We start from the raw sequence: 18,791 nt of genomic DNA on the forward strand, positions 1-18,791 counted from the left end.
TCAGAGGAGAACCTGCTTGGGAGCAGCCTTTGTGGGAGTGAGTTCCCATCCTGGAGATGGGTGGGCAGAGAGGAAGGCTGGGCAGGGTGCAGGAGGCAGAGTCCAGGGTCAGATGGGAGCCTGGAGTCGCCGGGGAGGTTTCTAGGCAGCAAACTCTGAGAGCCAAGGGGCAGAGGTTTCTTCCCACGTGCAGGGCTGCCAGGGAAGAGAGGCAGGAGGAGGAGGAGGGGCTCAAGTGAGGACTTGGAGGAGGCGGAGGCTCAGCCACAGCTGGAAGGAGCAACAGAAGAGCATGACAGAGCCATTCAGACACAGCCACGTGGGTTTCAGCCTGTGACAGACCAGGGTGGCGAAGGTGCCAGGTCCTGCTTCATGGTGCCAGCTGGTAGTCAGTTTCCTGTTTCAATAGGTTGTTGGCAGTGCCTTGTGCCTGGGCCTGCCAGAACCAACACTCAGCTCTTTGCTGCAGCCACTTGAAGAGGAGGAGATCTGGCCACGCTCCTAGGCACGTCCCATCTTTGCTGCTGACTCTTCGCCTGGTGGTCGGAGGTGGGAAAAGTTCCCAGTTCGAAAGGGATCCTGGGCTGGAAGCAGGAGACCAAGGATCTGCCCTACTACAGGGCCTTGGAGAAGCCCCTTAGCCTCTTTGAGCAACCATGTCTTGAAGGGTTAGTGAGTGTAATAAAATCTGCCGTCTTTCCAGTAGGCTTGTTGGGGATCATAGCTGTGCAAATGTTTTTAAAAGGGGACAAAGAGTGCAAAACAGACCCAATGGTACTAGCCAAGGCCTCAGGACGTTCACATATTTGGGGTTACTTTCGGAACCATGGGAACCTAAGAGGCCAGTGGCTTTGAACTTTTTGTGTTCAGTACCTCCAAAAGAACTTAGAAAAGCTGTGTTTTCTTTCTCACATCCTGGAGTTGACATCCAAGATTTTTATCCAGAGTTTAAGTAATTGCAAGGTATATCATTTCTGGGTTATTGTTTTTTTTAAAAGGTGGCATTTTGAATATAAAATTGAATCACTCTTTTACAGATATCCAAGGGAATCCAAACGGCATTGCAGGTTGATGTCTGCCTTCATCCATTAAAAATCATGCGAAGAAGCGCATCTTTAACAGCCAGAAACTCTACATTTTTCCTTTTTCTCCTTGAATTTGTATTTCCCGTCTACTTTCCCCACAGGATTTTATCCTAACCAATATATTTTTTATGCTTGAAAGTCTTTTATTGATCACTCTTTCACACTTATCTGCTACAGCCAGGTGTACATAAATTGAAATTTTAAAGAAGTTTACTGGGATTAGAAAGCTCTACATTATAAAGCACTTTTTCCAGATTGAGAGTTATTATTAGTATACAATTAATCAACACAAATTTAGATAAATAGTAAATGTAAAAGTAAAAGTAATTATTAAAAATGCTCCTCTTTATCAAATGGATGAAACTTTTTAAATTTTTTTTTCCACAATTGATTCATGTGTCTGTGAATTAATATTTCTCATTGCTAAAAGGGAGCCCTGGTGGCACAGTGGTTAAGAGCTACAGCTGCTAACCTGAAGGTCGACAGTTTGAATCCACCAGCTATTCCTCGGAAATCATATGGGGCAGTTCTACTCTGTCCTGTAGGGTCGCTGTCACTGTGAGTCGGAATCAGTGGCAGCAGGTTTGACTTTTTGTTATTGCTAAAAATGGTACCTTGGTGGCACAGTGGTTAAGTGGTCGGCTGCTAACCGAAAGATTCGCAGTTTGAACTCATCAGCTGCTCCTCGGAAGAAAGATGTGGCAGTCTGCTTCCGTAAAGATGACAGCCTTGGAAACCCTGTCCTGTCCTGTAGGGTCACTCTGAGTCAGAACCAACTTGACAGCAATGGATTATTGCTAAAATGGGAGTCCCTGGTGGGGCAAATGGTTAACGCTTCACTGCATCTGAATGGTTTGAGTTCACTCAGAGACACCTTGAAAGAAAGGCCTGGCGATCTAGTTCCGAAAAATCAGCCGCTGAAAACCATCTGGAGCCCATTTCTACTGTGACACATATGGGATCAGAATCAACTCAAGGGCAACTTTTTTTTTTTTAATTGCCTAATTGAGACAAGACTCAGCATTAATTTAATGCCTGCTTTTTTTTTTTTTTTCATAGGTGTAATGCTTAGAAACCTTGATCACATAATAAGGAGCCGGGATGGCCAGAGTTTTGTTTTAGCCGTGTAGCTCAATTCTCTGAACTCCTTCCAAGTTGTACACCAAGAATCTACACGGGTCTATCGTCACGCATTATTTTTAGTGGTCTCTTTGCTGACAACTCCATTAGATCCCTTTTCAATTTGGTTGAAAGCAAAGAGTTTGAAATCACCCAGTTTCACAAAAGGAGTTGTTCTCCAGTCATTAGATTCACTCACTTTCTTACTCCAACACCAATATTTCAAGCCATCTCTGTTAGAAGCCCAGAGGTTTTCATCTCCCCGGGAGGGCTCTTTGGTACGAGTAGGGCTGAGTGAAGGATACATCGTTCCTTTGTAACATGGAGAAGGGTGAAGGTAAGAGAGGAGGGGAAGAGGAGAACCAGTGCAAGTGAGTGGAGCCTCCCCGCCTGCCACGTTGTTCTCTGGCACATTGATTTTAGGAAAGAATACCTTTGGATGTTAGCAGTTGAGAAATTGATGGCTCTTAAAACTGTTTGCTCACATGTCCCGCAGACAGTCTCCATGTATCTTCAGGGGATTGTACTCCACTTTGAAGACTCTGGTCCAGAGGACATGCAGTCTGAGTGCAAGCCCCAAAGAGCTTTAGGAAACCACTTGTCCATGACAGGGTTCCCCAAGCCACCCTGTTCTCTCTGTTGAGTCTTAGAGCTCCTAAGAGTGATCCTGCGAACCATAGCTGCTGGGAAAGCTCTGAGCTAAATACAGGATTGCCCTGTACGGGGAACCCATCTCTGTCCCTAATCCCTACCCTTTGTCCCTAATCCCTACCCTTGTGTTTCTTCTCATTCACCTGCTTTGGCTTCTGTGTTGTTGCATTTTGTGTATTCTGAAAGGTTTCTAGACTTACCTGGAGCTGTTGTTGTTAGTGATCCCATGTGACAGAGTAGAACTGTCCCTTAGCATTTTCTAGGCTGTAATATTTATAGGAGCAGATCTCCAGGTCTTTATCCCACGGAGTTGCTGAGTGGGCTCCAATCACCAACTGTTTGGTTAGCAGCTGAGCACTTAACTGCTGTGACACCAAGGCTCCTTACCTGGAGATAAACCAAAACCAAACCAAACTCAGTGTTGTCGAGTCAATAGCTGGGGGCAAATAATAGAGTTGAGGGTTGCACAGTGCCTTGTCCTCAGGAGACTGGCTTCTTCCTCTAGGCTTTCCCTCCTCTCCTTCCGTGGCCTTGGGAGCTAGACTCACCTGTCCTTACCTGGCCAGTCTGGCTGTGGGCTCTCTGCCAGGTGCTTATGGAAAATGCCTGACAGGTCTTGTTAATTAGAGCAAGTCTCTTCCACTGATCTGTCAGGTTGGGCTCTGGATTCTTGTTGCGTCACTAGCGATAGCAGGAATGGGGCAGAGGAGAAGGTTCGGCTCCTGAGCAGCCTTCCCAGGGCTCTTCATAGGGGATTCTTGGGTATCCTGGGGCACTACCTACACATGGTAGGGAGTTCTGCTGCCCTGTGGAGTTAGGGGGAGCCCGTAACCAAAGGGAGGACACAGCTCCCCTGGTGACCTGGCATGGTGGCAATAGGACAGTTCTGGATCCCCCAAGGCTAGCTTTGAGTCCAGTTCCTTGCCAGCCTCTGAGTAACCCCAGGCTTGGACCACTTGGCTTCTAGAGCTTTTAAGCTTGTTGTTGAAATGTGTATTGAGTTGTCCCAACCTCACTGGGACTTCTGGGAAGATGGAGGACAAAAACAAGACCTGGGTGTACCTGGTAAATGTCAAGATTCTCTTCTGGGTGCTTTCCAAGAGCCTGGTTGTGTGGCAGTTAAGTGCGTGGGCTCAGGAGTGAGGCAGATTTGGGTAGCCTCTGGCGTGGTCTGTCATCCCTCCAATCCTTGTTTCTCTCCTCTGAAAAATGGGGATAATAATAAGCTTTGTCTTCTGGAGTTGTGTGAATTAATGAGCTCATGTGTGTGGAGTTCCCCACTAGCTGGCTGTGAAATGGGAGAAATTTCTGCACGCACCTGCCCCAGCCCCTGCTTCCTCACCTGTGCCGGGGGGAGGGGAGGCAGAGGTCATCACCACGCAGAGATGTCGTAGAGGTGTAAATGAAAGGAGATACAGCACTTGGTGCTTAGTTGGGTCTAGTGATAGTAACTGCCGTGATTCACAAAGGGAAGAATGGCTGGAGAACCTAGCAGAGAGAGGAAGCTGGGCAGGAGGTCAGGTGTGAACGCGGATGGGGCTGTGGACGTGCTGGGGGTCAGGAGACCACAAGGGCACAGCCCACCCTGGGCACATCTCCTTGGAGGCCATTTTGCTGGAAGGGTTTTCAGGAGAAATTTCATGTTATAACCATATCATGAATCAGAAAATACAAGTTGGATTTTAAAGAGAAAACAGGAATTTCCGCCGTAGCAGCTATGTTGTATCATGTCCCAGCCTCCATGGGAATGTGTGGATGTCCTTTGGCCAGCGGGGGTTTGTTCATGAACTTAGGTAGATAACATGATCGTGTCTGCCCTGCCCAACTGTGCAGAGGGGGCAGACCAAGGGCCCTGAAAGCCCAGGTGACTGGCCAGGCCTAGACTCCAGGTCCCCTGCCCCCGAGTCCAGCATTTTGAGCTGCTCTCCTGGCTGCCTTTGCCCCTTCCCTAACCTCCCAGATGTTCCCCAACTTTAAGGGCTGTTTCTGATTTCTTAGTAACTCAGATAGAAAAGCACGTAACTCAGATGGAAAAGTGCTGGAATGCAGCCCCCAGGGTGGATCTTGGGGACCTGGATTTTTGACCAAGCATTGAGATATGCATCTGGTACAGGATGGCTGAAGGGCAAGACCCAATGGGGCGAGCCTAAGGGCGGGGGTGTGGCTGGACTGAGTCGTCAGCTGCTAAGCCCCAAGAAGCAGGCCTGCTAGCACCTGTAGGGCCAGTGTGAAGGGTCACCCCTTCCAACACTCTGTAACTGTCATGTGTCTGAAGATCTGAGCCTGCCCTGGGACCCTGGAAGCACATGGCTGTGGGAGGGATGGTAGGATGTTTGGAAGTCTAGCAGTCTAGAATGTATGGACCATTTTGGCAGTACTTCCTGGGGTTTACAGCTCTGAAGCAGGCCAAGAGGACAGACAGGTTCCATAGCCAAGCATGTTTGGCAGACCTTGGATTAAACAGAAAGGTTCTCTGCCAGACTTGTCAGAGCCTTTGGAGCTCAAATCCTTTGTGCCTCCCTGGGACAGGGCCATGCCATGAGCTGTCTTCACGCTTGCTTGACCATAAGCTTCTTTTTCCAAGGATGTACTCAGGAAGTTAGATTCCAAAGAACAAACTTTGGAAATACTGATAGTAACAGCAGCTGTCATTTACTGAGTGACTGCTGTGTACCAGGTCCTGTGCTAAATGCCCACAGTATCATCTCTCTTGATTCTCACCACTACCCCTGAGGAGGGCACCACTGTTACCTGTTTTAAAGAAAAGAGACCCAAGGTACCAGTGGTTCCATGACTTGTCTGGGGTCCCCCAGCTGGTATGTGGTGAGCTAGGATTTAAACCTTGGTTTACTCATGCTGCTGCATTCTGGGGCCATCCAGCCTGGCTGACCCCTGATATCATCTCCCCAGGCCCTGCCTTCCACCTCCCTGCCTATCTGGCCCCTCCCACAGATAGAGAGCCTAAGCTCATGGTCTGAGGGTGAGTGAGGGACAGGCCAGACCTTGAACTCAGGTCTCCGTCCTGTCAGCGCACAGTGCTTGGTCCCCGACACTGCCAGGTAAGGTGCCCTTTTCTTCATTCTTTCCCTGCTGTGGGGATTGGGGGCCATTGTGCTCCCCGTGACACTACCATACGGGGGATGGACAGTAAGTGAGGCTGCACCTGCCCTCAGGTCTCAATATGGCTGGGGGATGGTCCCATAAAGCCAGTAGGAGAACACAGCTTGGTTTTTTATTGGGTAGGTGAGTTGGGGTCAGGGCATTACAGCTGCAATCACTGTCCATTTCAGCAGTTAGTGTCCCGTTTGAGTCCACTGAGTCCCGCTAAAGAAACTGAGGCCCAGGTCTCAAGGCAGAGAGAGAGAGAGCTGGGGCCATGAGGACCTCATCTTGAAGTGGGACAAGTCTTTGCTCCTCACAGGCCTCTGTCCTCTCTGGAGAGGGGCCTAGCCTCCCACGGACTTTTGACTGCCTGCCCTTGCAGCTCCTCTCCTCTACTCAGCCCCTCTCACCTATGGGACTTTCTCCTTCTGCAGGGAAGGCCTTTCCCCATCCCTTCGCCTGCCTGCTCTCTCCCCTGACATCTGCCCCTGGCTGTAGCCATTTTGGAGTCCCACCCCTGAGTGTCCCCTGTCATAGCGCCATCACCCTGAGTTGTGTCCCAGCTTGGTGGTGTGTTGGCTTCCTGTTAAATGGAGGCAGCAAACACGTCTTGCACATTGTTGAGCTTCACTGCCTGGCGTGTTGAAGATGCACAATAAATTCTTGGCTCGTTGAAGGGGAATTGGCAGGGACTGCTGCGGAGTGGGTGGAGGCAGCAGGAAGGGAGCCGGGTCGTTATTACTGGGTGACAGATGAGTATAACAGCAAGGCCATGTGAATTTACGGGGTTCCCACTGTGTGCCAATCACGGGGCCAAACCCAGAGAAATACGCAACCTGCTCTTTGCCTTCTGTGTGTTTATATCTTTCCCTGGGTAACGAGGGTAACACATGTACAAACCCCTGAATGACAAACTACTGAATTTCACGATCGTGTTAGGATGCCAGCATTCCCGGGAGTGATCCACAGGAGGGAGAGGAGCTCCGGCTGTTTGTCCAGCACCTCCTGGGTGCTCTGAGGCACGTTGTTTTATGATTAATCTTGACCTCAGTCATAGATGTGGAAATCGTATTCCTGTTCTAAGGTGAGGAAACTGTGGCTCAGGCAAGTAGAGGGATGTGCCTGCAGTCAAACAGCAGAGCTGAGCTGACATTTCAGACTCCCAAGTCCAGTGCTCTTCTGGCTGAATTTGATACCCTCAGCGCACACCCAGGAAACAGGCTCTGCCTCCAGGCGGGATAGGAGTTGATGATCACCACCACTCACTGGGTGCCTGGTATTTTGCTAGGAACACTATTCACATTGAATTCAGTCTTCACGTTAATCCGCCTACATTATCTGCATTTTTCCAATGAGGAAGCTAAGGCCCAGTGAGATTAGGGAACGTGCTGATTAACAATTGAGCTGAGTTTCCTCCCTGGTCTGTTTTGCTCTAAACCTGTGGTTCCCATACCTGGCTGCTGTGTAGCAGAATCCTCTGAGGAACCTTTTTGGAAATGGCAGTTCCCAGACCCCCACCTCCAGCGGTCCTAGCCCACTAGGCCTGGGGTGGGACCAGGGCCTCTGTACTGATACAAGGTCCCTGGCCTTTCTGCCAGGAAGGCACTGCCTTGAACAGCACGGTGAGGCCTGGACTCAGGTGGCATCAGGCCTGGGTGAAGGCTCTCTGGTAGGTGGGCTGGGCAGGGCCTGGGCTCCTGCTAGGTTGGCTGTGGTGGGCTCTGCTTGGCTGCCTGCCATGTGCTTTCTCCTCTTCGTGGTGGGCTCTCCTCTGACCCATTTGAAAAGCCCACTGGGAAAGAGAGCTCAGCCCTTTCAGTCTGCCTGCTTCTGGGAGAGGGCCTGGCAGAGGCCTGGAGCCAGGCATTTTCACCATGCTGATCTCTGTGTGTCTGAGTGAACAAGATAGCTCCTCTGCAGACATTGTTGTTGGCGAAGGGGTGCTGGTGGAGGATCGTCTCCTAGTCAGGAGTATCTGTCGTAGCTCTGGACACTTCCTAGGGGAGTGTAAGGAACACCTGCCCCGTGCCAAAGGTCTCCCCTATGAGGTAGGTACTATTAGCCCCATTTTACAGATGAGCAGACTGAGGTTAGTGTGCCTGAAGAAATTACCAAGGTTATTCTGCTGGTAAGTTGCAGAAAGAAGGGGGGACCCAAGTGCATCTGACTTGAAGCCTGTTCTTTTAACCTCTGTCCCATTATGGCAAGGAAAAGAGAGCTAGAAGCGAACCTCATGCATTTAAATAAGATTTCCATATGTGGATGCAATGTATTCCTTTCAGAGCACTTTTATTTTCATGTCCTTTTTCCTGTCATGAAGAAGTTACTGCCTGTCTTAACTGACTTGGAAACTGAGGCTGGGGGGCAGGCGTGCGGTGACTTGCACAAGGTCACTCACAGAGTTGAAAGCAAACCTGGAAGTTGAACCCAGGCCTCCTCACTTCCAGCTCAGTGCTGTCTCCATTGTTCCATGCTGCCTCCTTGGTGCCAGGGACGAGACAATCCGTGGGACAGTCCTCACCCTGAGATGTGGACTTGGTGGTACATGGAGCCATCGGTATTGGGTCCTGGGCCCTTCTGGCTGCAGACATTGGGTGCTAGCTGACCAGTCCTTGCCTTTCCTGTCTTCCAGGGTCCTATGAGTGTGGAATCTGCGGCAAGAAGTACAAGTATTACAACTGCTTCCAGACCCATGTACGGGCACACCGAGGTGAGAGGGGCACCCATGGGATAGAGCCTGGGGGCTTACACCTCCCCAGTCTCTGGCCATTTTCCCACCTGGGCCCCGCATGGATGACCCCAGGGGCTCACAGAGCTCCAGTCTTCTTGCGTCTCCTCCCTCTTCCTGCGGTAGAGGGGACGTGCGGGCAGAGGAGAGCCTTCCTTCAATTTGGGGGAGCACACAAGGGTGGGAGGTGCCTGCCAGCCTCAGGATGAGCTGCCAGGCCGTGCTCGCAAGTGCTCCCTGTGTGCCTGGGGAAAGTCACATGGTTCCTAGTCCTCCCACGATGCTCAGTGCCTCTGGGCGTCAGCAGCCATGCAGGGAACACTGAATCACCTGTGTCCTCCTTGTAACCCCTGGGAGTGGTGTCGGGGCTTTGGTCTCCTGAAGATGGAGAAACTGAGAGTGAAGGACAGGAGGGGTGGCATCCCTGACCCTGGCAGGCAGGGAGGAAAGGTGCTGGCTCAGGGCCCAGTTGACACCTAGGGGCACAGGGCAGTTGTCTGAGGCTTTGTCCCCTGGACCTCCTGCAGAGCTGTGGCAGGGGGGAGCACTTCTAGCACTGTAATGGCTCTCTGTGGTGCTGCCTGCCCCAACTGTCCCTCTTTTCCTTGGCACAGGCTCTGTGTTGCTCCAGTCTCCATATCCCCTTCCTCTCTCTCTTACAGACACCGAAGCCACCTCAGGGGAGGGAGCCTCCCAAGGCAGTAAGTATTTCCCCTCCTTGTGGGCTGGTGGGGGGCGGGGGCAGGGAGAGACACTTCCATACCCTCCCCGCAGGACTGCCCAGGGTGGCCTCAGGGAGACACATTGCTGTGCTCCATGCTTTGGGGCCAGTGGATTCTCCCCTCAGCCAACAAACTGAACTGTGAAACCCAGAATTCACTCCTGGGTGCATACTCAACAGAGATGTGTGCACAAGTCCACTGAAAGACGTGAACTAGAATGTTCATAGCGGCACTATTCCTAATGGCCCCAGACCGAAGACTTCCCAGATGCCCACCAGTGGGTATGCTGGGATAAATAAATTATGGCATATTCACACGAGGAACTCCTGCACAGCTGTGAGAATGTGCCATTTAGAGCTGCACACAGCAGCATGGATGACTCCAGTAAAAATGTTGAGTGAGAGAAGCCAGACACAAGAGTTCATCCTCCAAGATTCCGTGTATGTACAGTACAAAAGCAGAGTCGTTGGGCAGTGCAGATGGCTAAAGCACTGGCCTGCTAACCTAAAGGTTGGAGGTTTGAGTCCATTCAGAGGCACCTTGGAAGAAAGGCCTGGTGGTCTGCTTCCCCAAAACCAGCCATTGAAAACCCTGTGGAAAGAATAATCAACGTCACGGAATTGTACACATAGAAACTGTCGAAATGGTGTATGTTTTGCTATGTGTATTCTCAACCACAACAAAGTAAATTAAAAAAGAAAATCCTATGGATCACACCTCCATTCTAACACACACGGCGTCGCCATGAATCAAAGTGGACATGATAGCAACTGGTTTGGTTTTGGTTTTAAACTACAAAAGCAGGCTAAGCTAATTGATGCTGTTAGCAGTCAGATAGTGGTTACCCCTGGATGGGGGCCCAAGGGGGGCTCCAGGGGAGCTGGGTGCTGGTTTCACTGGTGCATTCCGTTTGCAAAAGTTGAAGGAACTGTATACTTAGACAATTTGTATACATTTTGTGCCAGAGGTCAGCATACTTCTTCTGTAAAAGGCCAGATAGTGAATATTTTAGATTTCATAGAGCAGACATCTCTGTCAAAACTGCTCAGCTCTGCCGTTGTGTTGCCGCACAAATGCAACCATACACAATAGATAAGCAGATTCATTACCAGGCAGACAGTGGGTAGGATTTGGCCCAGGGGCCATAGTTTGCCTGCCCCTATCTTATATATTTGTTATTCCTCCATAAAATTCTTTAAAAAATAATAAATAACATTACCAAGAGAAAACACACACACAACAAAACAGTTTGAGGTGGTACCTGGGGCTACAGAGGACTGGGTCCTATTACTCTTTTTTCTAAGGCAGCTTCCCAGCCACTCCCTGTTTGGGTTCTCAAAGTAGGCAGGAGGCAGGCAGTTTGGAGATTAGTGCTCCTTATTCTGGAGTAGAATCTGAGGCTCAGGGAAATTAGACACAGATTGTAGCCCCCGCAGCTAGGAGGAGGTGAAAGCCTCTCCCTCCTCCTCCCCCAGAGCCTCACCCGCCCTGGCCTGGCCCTAGGCTCTCTTTTCCCTCAATCGCGCCCTTCTTTTTCAGCACCCATGATCTGCCTGTGGTTAGGCACACATTTAAAGGCCTTCCCTATTTATCTTTCCTTCCTTGGCTATTCTGGGTCCCTGGCCTCTCGGGCAGCCCCTCAATGATGTGTTCTATTCCGCCTAGCTTCCGTTGTCCGGGAGGCTTGCTGGATGAGGGCTCTGTAGCCTGCGGTATTTTTAGTCCTCCCGTCGCTTTTCCCTTCCTCCCTGTGGCGTTTTCTTCCCCATGCCATTGTGCTTTATTCTCAGTCCCGCACCCCCACCCTGACCCAGGCCTGCTCTGCTCTGAACGCCTGTTGTTCTCACCCACCAGCCTTGTTACAGAAGCCTGGCCATGGCGCCGATCGAGAATATTGCATCCAGCCTACCCATTTTGCAGATAAAGTCACTGAGTTCCAGACAGAAGTTATCATACAGCTTGCTAGTAATGGAGGTGGGCCTAGGAGGCACATCTTACACCTTCTAATCCAGGGATCTTTCTTTCATTTATTTATTAGGACAATAGTCCAGTCATACTTAGAGGCATAAAGATATACCCACTTACCCATCTCTCAACTAAGAAAATGAAATATTAACCTTGTTCAGCTCTCTTACCACCCTCACGTTGATTGCCTTTGCATAAAACAATAATATTAGGTCCCATTTATCAAGTGTGTATTGTATGTGAGACCAAGAGGCAGCCGTTCGAACAGAACGAGGCGTACTGTGTGGTTGAAAATCAGGAAAGGTGTGCGTCAGGGTTGTATCCTTTAACCATACTTATTCAATCTGTGCGCTTAACAAACAGTCCAAGAGGCTGAACTGTATGAAGAGGAATGCGGCATCAGGGTTGGAGGAAGATTCATTAACAACCTGCAATATGTAGATGATACAACCTTGCTTGCTGAAAGCGAAGAGGACTTGAACTGATGAAGATCAAAGACTACAAACCTCAGTATAGATTACACCTCAACATAAAGAAAACAAAAAATCCTTACAAGTGGACCAATAAGCAACACCATGATAAACAAAGAAAATATTGAAGTTGTCAAGGATTTCATTTTACTTGGATCCATAATCAATGCCCATAGAAGCAGCAGTTAGGAAATCAAACGACACATGCATTGGGTAAACCTGCTGCAAAAAAACCTCTTTAAAGTGTTAAAAAACAAAGACGTCACTTTGAGGACTAAGATACACCTTGAGCCAAGCCGTGGTATTTTTAGTCACCTCATATGTATGTGAAAGCTGGACAATAAATAAGGAAGACTGAAGAAAAATTAATGCCTTTGAATTGTGGTGTTGGTGAATAATGTTGAATATACCATGAACTGCCAGAAGAACGAACAACTCTGTCTTGGAAGAAGTAGAGTCAGAAGTGAGGATGGCGAGACTTCATCTCACGTACCTGGGTCATGTTATCAGGAGGAACTAGTGTCTGGAGAAGGATATCATGCTTGGCAAAGTAGAGGGTCCGTGAAAGAGAGGAAGACCCTCAACAAGATGGACTGACACAGTGACTGTAACGACAGACTTAGGCATAACAATGATTGTGAGAATGGAGCAGGACACCAGGCAGTGTTTCATTCTATTGTATATAGGGTCAGTACCAGCCAGAACTGACTCGACGGTACCTAACAATAATCCTTTTTTTTTTTTACCCAATTTTATTGTGGTAAAATATATATAACAGAAGTTTGCTATTTTAACCACTTGCAAGTGTATAATTCTGTGACATAGATTACATTCACCACTGTCCATGTCCAAAATTTTTTTATTACCCCAAACAGAAACTCAGTCTTTCAGCAATAACTCCTCATTTCTCCCTCCCTTAGTCCCTGATGGAAACCCTGGTGGTGTAGTGGTTAAGCTACGGCTGCTAATCAAAAGGTTGGCAGTTCGAATCCACCAGGCGCCCCTTGGAAACCCAATGGGGCAGTTCTACTCTGTCCTGTAGGGTTGCTATGAGTCAGAATCGACCTGACAGCAATGAGATTTTTTGGTTAGTCCCTGGTACCTACTAATAAATGTTTGTCTCTGTGCATTTGCCTGTTCTTATTTCATACAAGTTCAATCATAGAATATTTTTCCTTTTTGTGCTCCTTTGTTCTTTAAAACAACTCTGGGAGATGTAGGCTCTATTATTATTCCCATTATACAGATGAGAAAGAAAGGCACAGAGGTTAGGAAGCATGTTGAAGGCCAGTCTCACCTGAGAAGTGGTAGAGTTGGATTTGAGCTCCGTCCTGACTCTAGAACTTACCTCCTCAGACACATTTGCAGCGGCATTTTTTTTTTAATTTATTGTGCTTTAAGTGAAGGTTTACGAATCAAGTCAGTCTCTCGTACAAAAACTTGTGCACACCTTGCTATGTATTCCTGTCTGTCCTCACCCTAATGAGACAGCACACTCCTTCTCTCCACCCTGTATCCCCCATGACCATTCAACCAGCTCCTGTCCCTCTCTGCCTTCTCATCTTGCCTCCAGACAGGAGCTGCCCACATAGTCTCATATGTCTACTTGAGCCAAGAAGCTCCCTCCCCACCGGTGTCATTTTCTGTCTTATAGCCCAGTCCCTGTCTGGAGAGTTGGCTTCAGGAATGGTTCCAGTCTTGAGCTAACAGAGGGTCTGGGAACCATGACCTCCGGGGTCCATCTACTTTCAGTCAGACAATTAAGTCTGGTCTTTTTATGAGAACTTGAGGTCTGTATCCCACTGTTCTCCTGCTCCATCAGGGATTCTCTGTTGTGTTCCCTGTCAGGCAGTCATCGGTGGTAGCTGGGCACCATCTAGTTCTTCCGGTCTCAGGCTGATGTAGTCTCTGGTTTATGTGGCCCTTTCTGGCTCTTGGGGTCGTATTTATATTGTGTCTTTGGTGTTCTTCATTCTGCTTTGGTCCAGGTGGGTTGAGACCAATTAATGCATCTTAGATGGCTACTTGCTAGTGTTGAAGACCCAAGACACGCAGTGGCAATGCTTGAGACACAGAGCTCTCTTGCGGTTCTGAAAACGTGATTTCACTGACAAATAAGCATTTTCTCCCCCTTCTTTGGGATTAACTCTCTTGTACAAATTGATTCTTGTCTGTAGGAGGGCCTGGGAGTGTGGTCCCCATCCATGTTGAGGAGACATTGTGGTGTGTGGTTCTCATGAGGTTTCATGTTTTTTGGAGGTGGCAGGCCAGGCTGGCAGGAGAGGCTGGGCAAAGACAAGGATGGCAGCTGCAGAGAGCAGCCAGCCTGGCTAGTATAGGAAAGGAGTTTCGAAGGCAGATCACCATTAGGAACCAGACCCCAGAAGGCCATCCTTCTCCCGTAACATTGGAGCCTTCTCAGAAGCTCCCTTCCATAGCCCTCACTAACTGTGGGACTCGGGGTAGGACCTTCTGATCCTCAGTTTCCTCGTGTGTAAAGTAGGATGCTAACTCTTCCGTCTGTTGCAAGGACTAACTGAGGAAAGGTACCGGAGGTACCTGGCGCGTAGCACATGGTAAGCACCCAGGAAGTGGTAGCTGCTGTGATGGGTTTTATTCTTGTGTAACCTCTGGTGAAGGGAGGATGGGCCAGTTACGAACAAGGCCTTTAGGAACTCGGTTCATGCATGCTAGGTTTGGGGGTTGGTTTGGGAGTCACTTCAAGGCTACCTGGTGTTCCTGTGGTCTGGAGCTCCCCTCACCCCATCTTAAACCTTGTGGACACAGAAAGCAATACATGGTCTTGCTGGAGCCAGCACTGAGGCTGGACCTTCAGGTCTCCCAAGCCTGACCACACATGGGGAGGAGAACTGGGCATTTGAGGGAGTGGGCTGTGTCACAACTCTCATGGTCCAGGAGGGTTGGGCAGTGCCAAGGGGTACACTGGCTTGGGAACCCATTCTCCATGGGGCTGCCCAGCTGGGGCCATTCTTAGTTAGTCCCATCTTTGGTTCCTAAGGCACATGAGTTAACAAACAAACCAAAAAAAAGCCCTGCCCATTGAAGCCCTGGTGACCGTGTGTGTCTTTCCATCCCTTGCAGACAATTTCAGGTACACGTGTGACATCTGTGGGAAGAAGTACAAATACTACAGCTGTTTCCAAGAGCACCGAGACCTGCACGCAGTGGATGGTGAGTCAGGCCCCTCACTTTTCAGGGCACAGCCTCACACAGAGGCACCCCTTCCCAGGGCTACTCACCAGCCCCACCTAACCCCAGTCCTCTCCTTCTTCCTCCTGCCCAGAGAAAGGCCAGGCACCAGCCAGAATCACAAAGGGAGCTATTCACCCCTGGGCCCCAGTGAAACATTGCCTCTGCAGTATATAGGTGTTTAGTCTCAGGATCACAGGATGTTGGAATCTCAGAATTAGAACCTCAGATCATAGACTCCAAGAACACAGGTGAAGGATTGGAAAAACACCCTGTTGGCAGTGGTCACTTCTGCGTGGGTGGAGGGAGGTTCTGGGGGAGAGGTCATTCCCATCATACTCTGTATACACTGCTATTTAGGTTAACTCAAGTGAAATCGTCAGTTTTCTAGGTCAAAACTGGTTGAATATCGGCAATTCTATATCGGGCCATTTAATAATTACATATTGAACATTCCCGTGCTCTGGTGAAATTAAACCAGTTCTTTACAATGAATGATGTCATTTTAGAATCTTAGGTTTTAGAGTTAAAAATTATAGTGATAAATTTAGGGAATACATTTTTAGAATCTTAAGATTCCTAGAAATAGGGTCTTAGACCTGGGAGGGATCTTAGGGGTTCCCTGTCTAGTCCCACACGCCAGCTCCTCCCAAGCTGTGACAACCACGCCTCAGCACCTAATGCCACTGGTCATCCTACCTCTCGCCTCCTCTCTCTTCTGCAAATCTCTTCCTCTTTTCTACTGTTCTGGCCTCTGTGAGTGGGTGCTGGCCATTCAGAAACAGGGCGAGGATTTGGGGGTGGGCTGAGGCTATGAGGAGGTGGAGGGATTCAGGCACAGGCTTCATCTTAGTTGGGACATGCCCTTCTATGGCCCCTGGTTTTGTGGGGCTTCCACACTGGCCAGGGCCACCTTCCTGGGCCCTAAAGTAAAGGTCTTCAGGACAGAGTGTGGGAGCTCAGGCAGAGGCAGCTGTGGGCAGGGACTAACAGGGCTCCTGTTTGCTTCTCTCCCTCTGCGGCTGCTGCCTCCCGCCTGGGCACAGTGTTTAGTGTGGAAGGGGCCCCCGAGAATCGGGCAGGTAAGTCCTCTGTGGGTACCCACTTCCCCTGTTCCCAGCGGGGCTCCCGAGACCTGGGTTATCAGGGCGCTAAGGGCCATGTGTTCTCTCGCAGACCCCTTCGACCAAGGTGTTGTGGCCACAGACGAGGTGAAGGAGGAACCCCCGGAACCATTCCAGAAAATCGGGCCAAGTATGCGGGCCTCTCTCTGGGGCAGGGGGTGGGGGACGGGGAAGGGCTGGCTGAGGGAGGCAGGGCTGAGTCTCCCCACTGGCAGGGGCAGACATCACTCATCCTACAGCACTAGCACAGGTTAGTGAGTGGCTGGCCTCCTTGACCTCACCTTGCCCACCTGTCAATTGGTCCTATCAGTTTTAGGATTTTAGTACAGTCTAGCATAGGGTCAGAGTCAAAGCAGTGAGGGCAGGCAGGCCTGGGGCTGCGCGCTGGCTCAACTACTTACTTGCTTGGTGCCGTTGCTGTCCGTTAGCCGCTCTGAGCCTCAGGCTCCTCACCTGTGGAGTGAGGAGGGCATTTCCTTGCAGGTTTGTTGGGGGATTAAATGAGACCATGGATGTAAATCACTTATTAGCGCAGTGCCTGGTACATAGGAGGTGCTCAGAAAATCACTCTTGTCACTGTCATCTGAAGGGGTTTATTAGTGATGGAAGCCATCCGGAGGAGCCACATGCAGATACTCTGTCCTTTTCCCAGTAAGTCCCTGTGGGCAGGAGCCAGCATATGACTTCCCAGTGTTCAGCAAACTTGTACTGAACAAGACACACGTGGCCCTGCCCTTGGGTAATTCACATGGTGGGGAGTGGGGTGAGGGGAGGGAAGACTGTTAAAATACACAGAGAAACACAGGGTGTATGCAAATAAAGTGTCTAGCACAGGACTTCCTCAGAGCATAATACCTGAGGGATGTTAACTGAGAGAGAGTCAAGAGCCACAGCTTCAGGACCAGCTCAAGTGTGAATCCCAGCTCTGTACTTAATAGCTGTGTGATGTTCCACACGTTTTCTAATCTCTGTAATCTGCCATTTCCTCAACTCTAAAATGGGGGTGATGACATGATGACAGTAAGACTCACCTCTCAGGATTGTTGTGGAAGGGATTAGGTGAGATTGTATTTGTCAAGCAGTTAGCATGGTCCTTGACATGTACACGGAGAGCATTAAGTAGTGGTACCTGTTAATCCAAGGAGCCCTGGCGGCACAACAGTTAAACTCTGGGCTGCTCATCAAAAGGTTGGTGGTTCAAACCCACCCCGTGGCTCTGTGGGAGAAAGAACCTGGCCATTGCTCCTGTAAAGATTATATCCAAAAAACCTTATGGGGCAGTTCTGCTCTGTCATGTGGGGTCACTCTGAGTCAGGATCAACTTGACAGCACCTAACAACAATGCTAATTACCCAGGAAGATGCTGAACGAGGAGAAACTGGCTCTGTATATCTCTAATTCTGACAGACAACTGATACCAGAACCAGAACCTAGGAAGAGCTATCACAAACTATAGGGAGTGTGGATTTGCAATGCCCACTGAGTTTGGCTCCCGACATGCTCCCAGCTTGACTTTATGGAACTGAGGTTTCCAGAATACTATGAGGCTGTTCTTTGTTAACACTCAGGGGCTGCCTTGTGAGAGAAGAAAGCTGCTTTGTGGGCTTCTGTCTCTGTAAGCACGGCAATGCAGGTAGAGAACCCTGAAAACAACTAGGATAGTTACAGAATAAGGAGGAGCCAGGAGAGGGTTCACGTCCACCCAGAGGCACCTTGGAATAAAGCCCTGGCAATCTACTTCTGAAAAGTCAGCCATTGAAAACCCTGTGGAGCACAGTTCTACTCTGACACACATGGAGTTGACATAAGTTGGAGTCAACTTGATGGCACCTGGTTTAGGTTGGGGGATGAGGAAATCCCTGGCAGCAAACATGCTGGGAGGTGCCTCCCACATCTGGCATCAGCTGAGCACACTAAAGAATTGAGTACTAGTGTAGGAGGAAGTAGGAGCCATGTTAGAGCAGAGGTTCCCTAGGTGGGATCCTGCTAGAAGGAGGGAATTGAACTAAGGGGTTGTGGGTTTCAACCTGCTCTTCAGCTGCAGTTCTGAGAATTCTACTATCATAACCATAGAGGGTGAGATTGAGGACAGTTCATTCATGTTTATTGAAACAATAAGTCTGGATTCATTTACAGGTGACTTTTCATGCCTGAATAAACATGAGTAGTTTGAAAAAATAAAAACAAAACATGGGAATTATGAAAATTCTACATAACAAGAGAGGATTTAGAAAACTCAGAGGAAGAACATACTTCTGGAAGATTTACTATAAAATCCAAAAGAAAATTTTCTTTGACAACCTCAACTGAATATAAGAAAATCTGACCTCTGTGAAAAAGGAGTCTGAAGTTGCGTAGTGAAAAGGCAACAGGGTAAGGCGAAAAGGCAAATGGAGAGGGGTGAGATGGGGAAGGATTGCAGGGAAGTGGAAAGATAAGAACAGAGCTAAAATCTACATTATAGAGAAGGAAGAACAGAATTGATCCTCAGAAACCGAGTTAGTGATGTGAAAGACAAACTTGAGCAGATTTAGATACTGAGAGAAAAAATAATGTTAAACATGCAGGACAGAAAACCAACCTCAAATAATTGGTGGTGTGTACCAGTGGAACAG

General features: G+C 49.1%; 1 protein-coding gene across 10 annotated transcripts in view; it reads left to right on the plus strand.

Moving 5' to 3' along the window:
* The window catches only part of ZNF618 (zinc finger protein 618), a 190,570-nt gene that overhangs the window by 128,562 nt on the left and 43,217 nt on the right, over positions 1-18,791 (plus strand). For 9 of the 10 annotated variants that reach the window (XM_049895070.1, XM_049895077.1, XM_049895071.1 and 6 more), the window contains 5 exons: positions 8,590-8,667; positions 9,348-9,386; positions 14,945-15,034; positions 16,099-16,134; positions 16,229-16,306. In XM_049895070.1, coding sequence (XP_049751027.1) covers positions 8,590-8,667; positions 9,348-9,386; positions 14,945-15,034; positions 16,099-16,134; positions 16,229-16,306 — 321 coding nt within the window. The remainder of the gene's footprint in view (positions 1-8,589; positions 8,668-9,347; positions 9,387-14,944; positions 15,035-16,098; positions 16,135-16,228; positions 16,307-18,791) is intronic. The other variant, XM_049895076.1, reaches the window with a different exon arrangement.

Source organism: Elephas maximus, chromosome 9, assembly GCF_024166365.1.
Source record: "Elephas maximus indicus isolate mEleMax1 chromosome 9, mEleMax1 primary haplotype, whole genome shotgun sequence".
NCBI lineage: Eukaryota > Metazoa > Chordata > Mammalia > Proboscidea > Elephantidae > Elephas > Elephas maximus.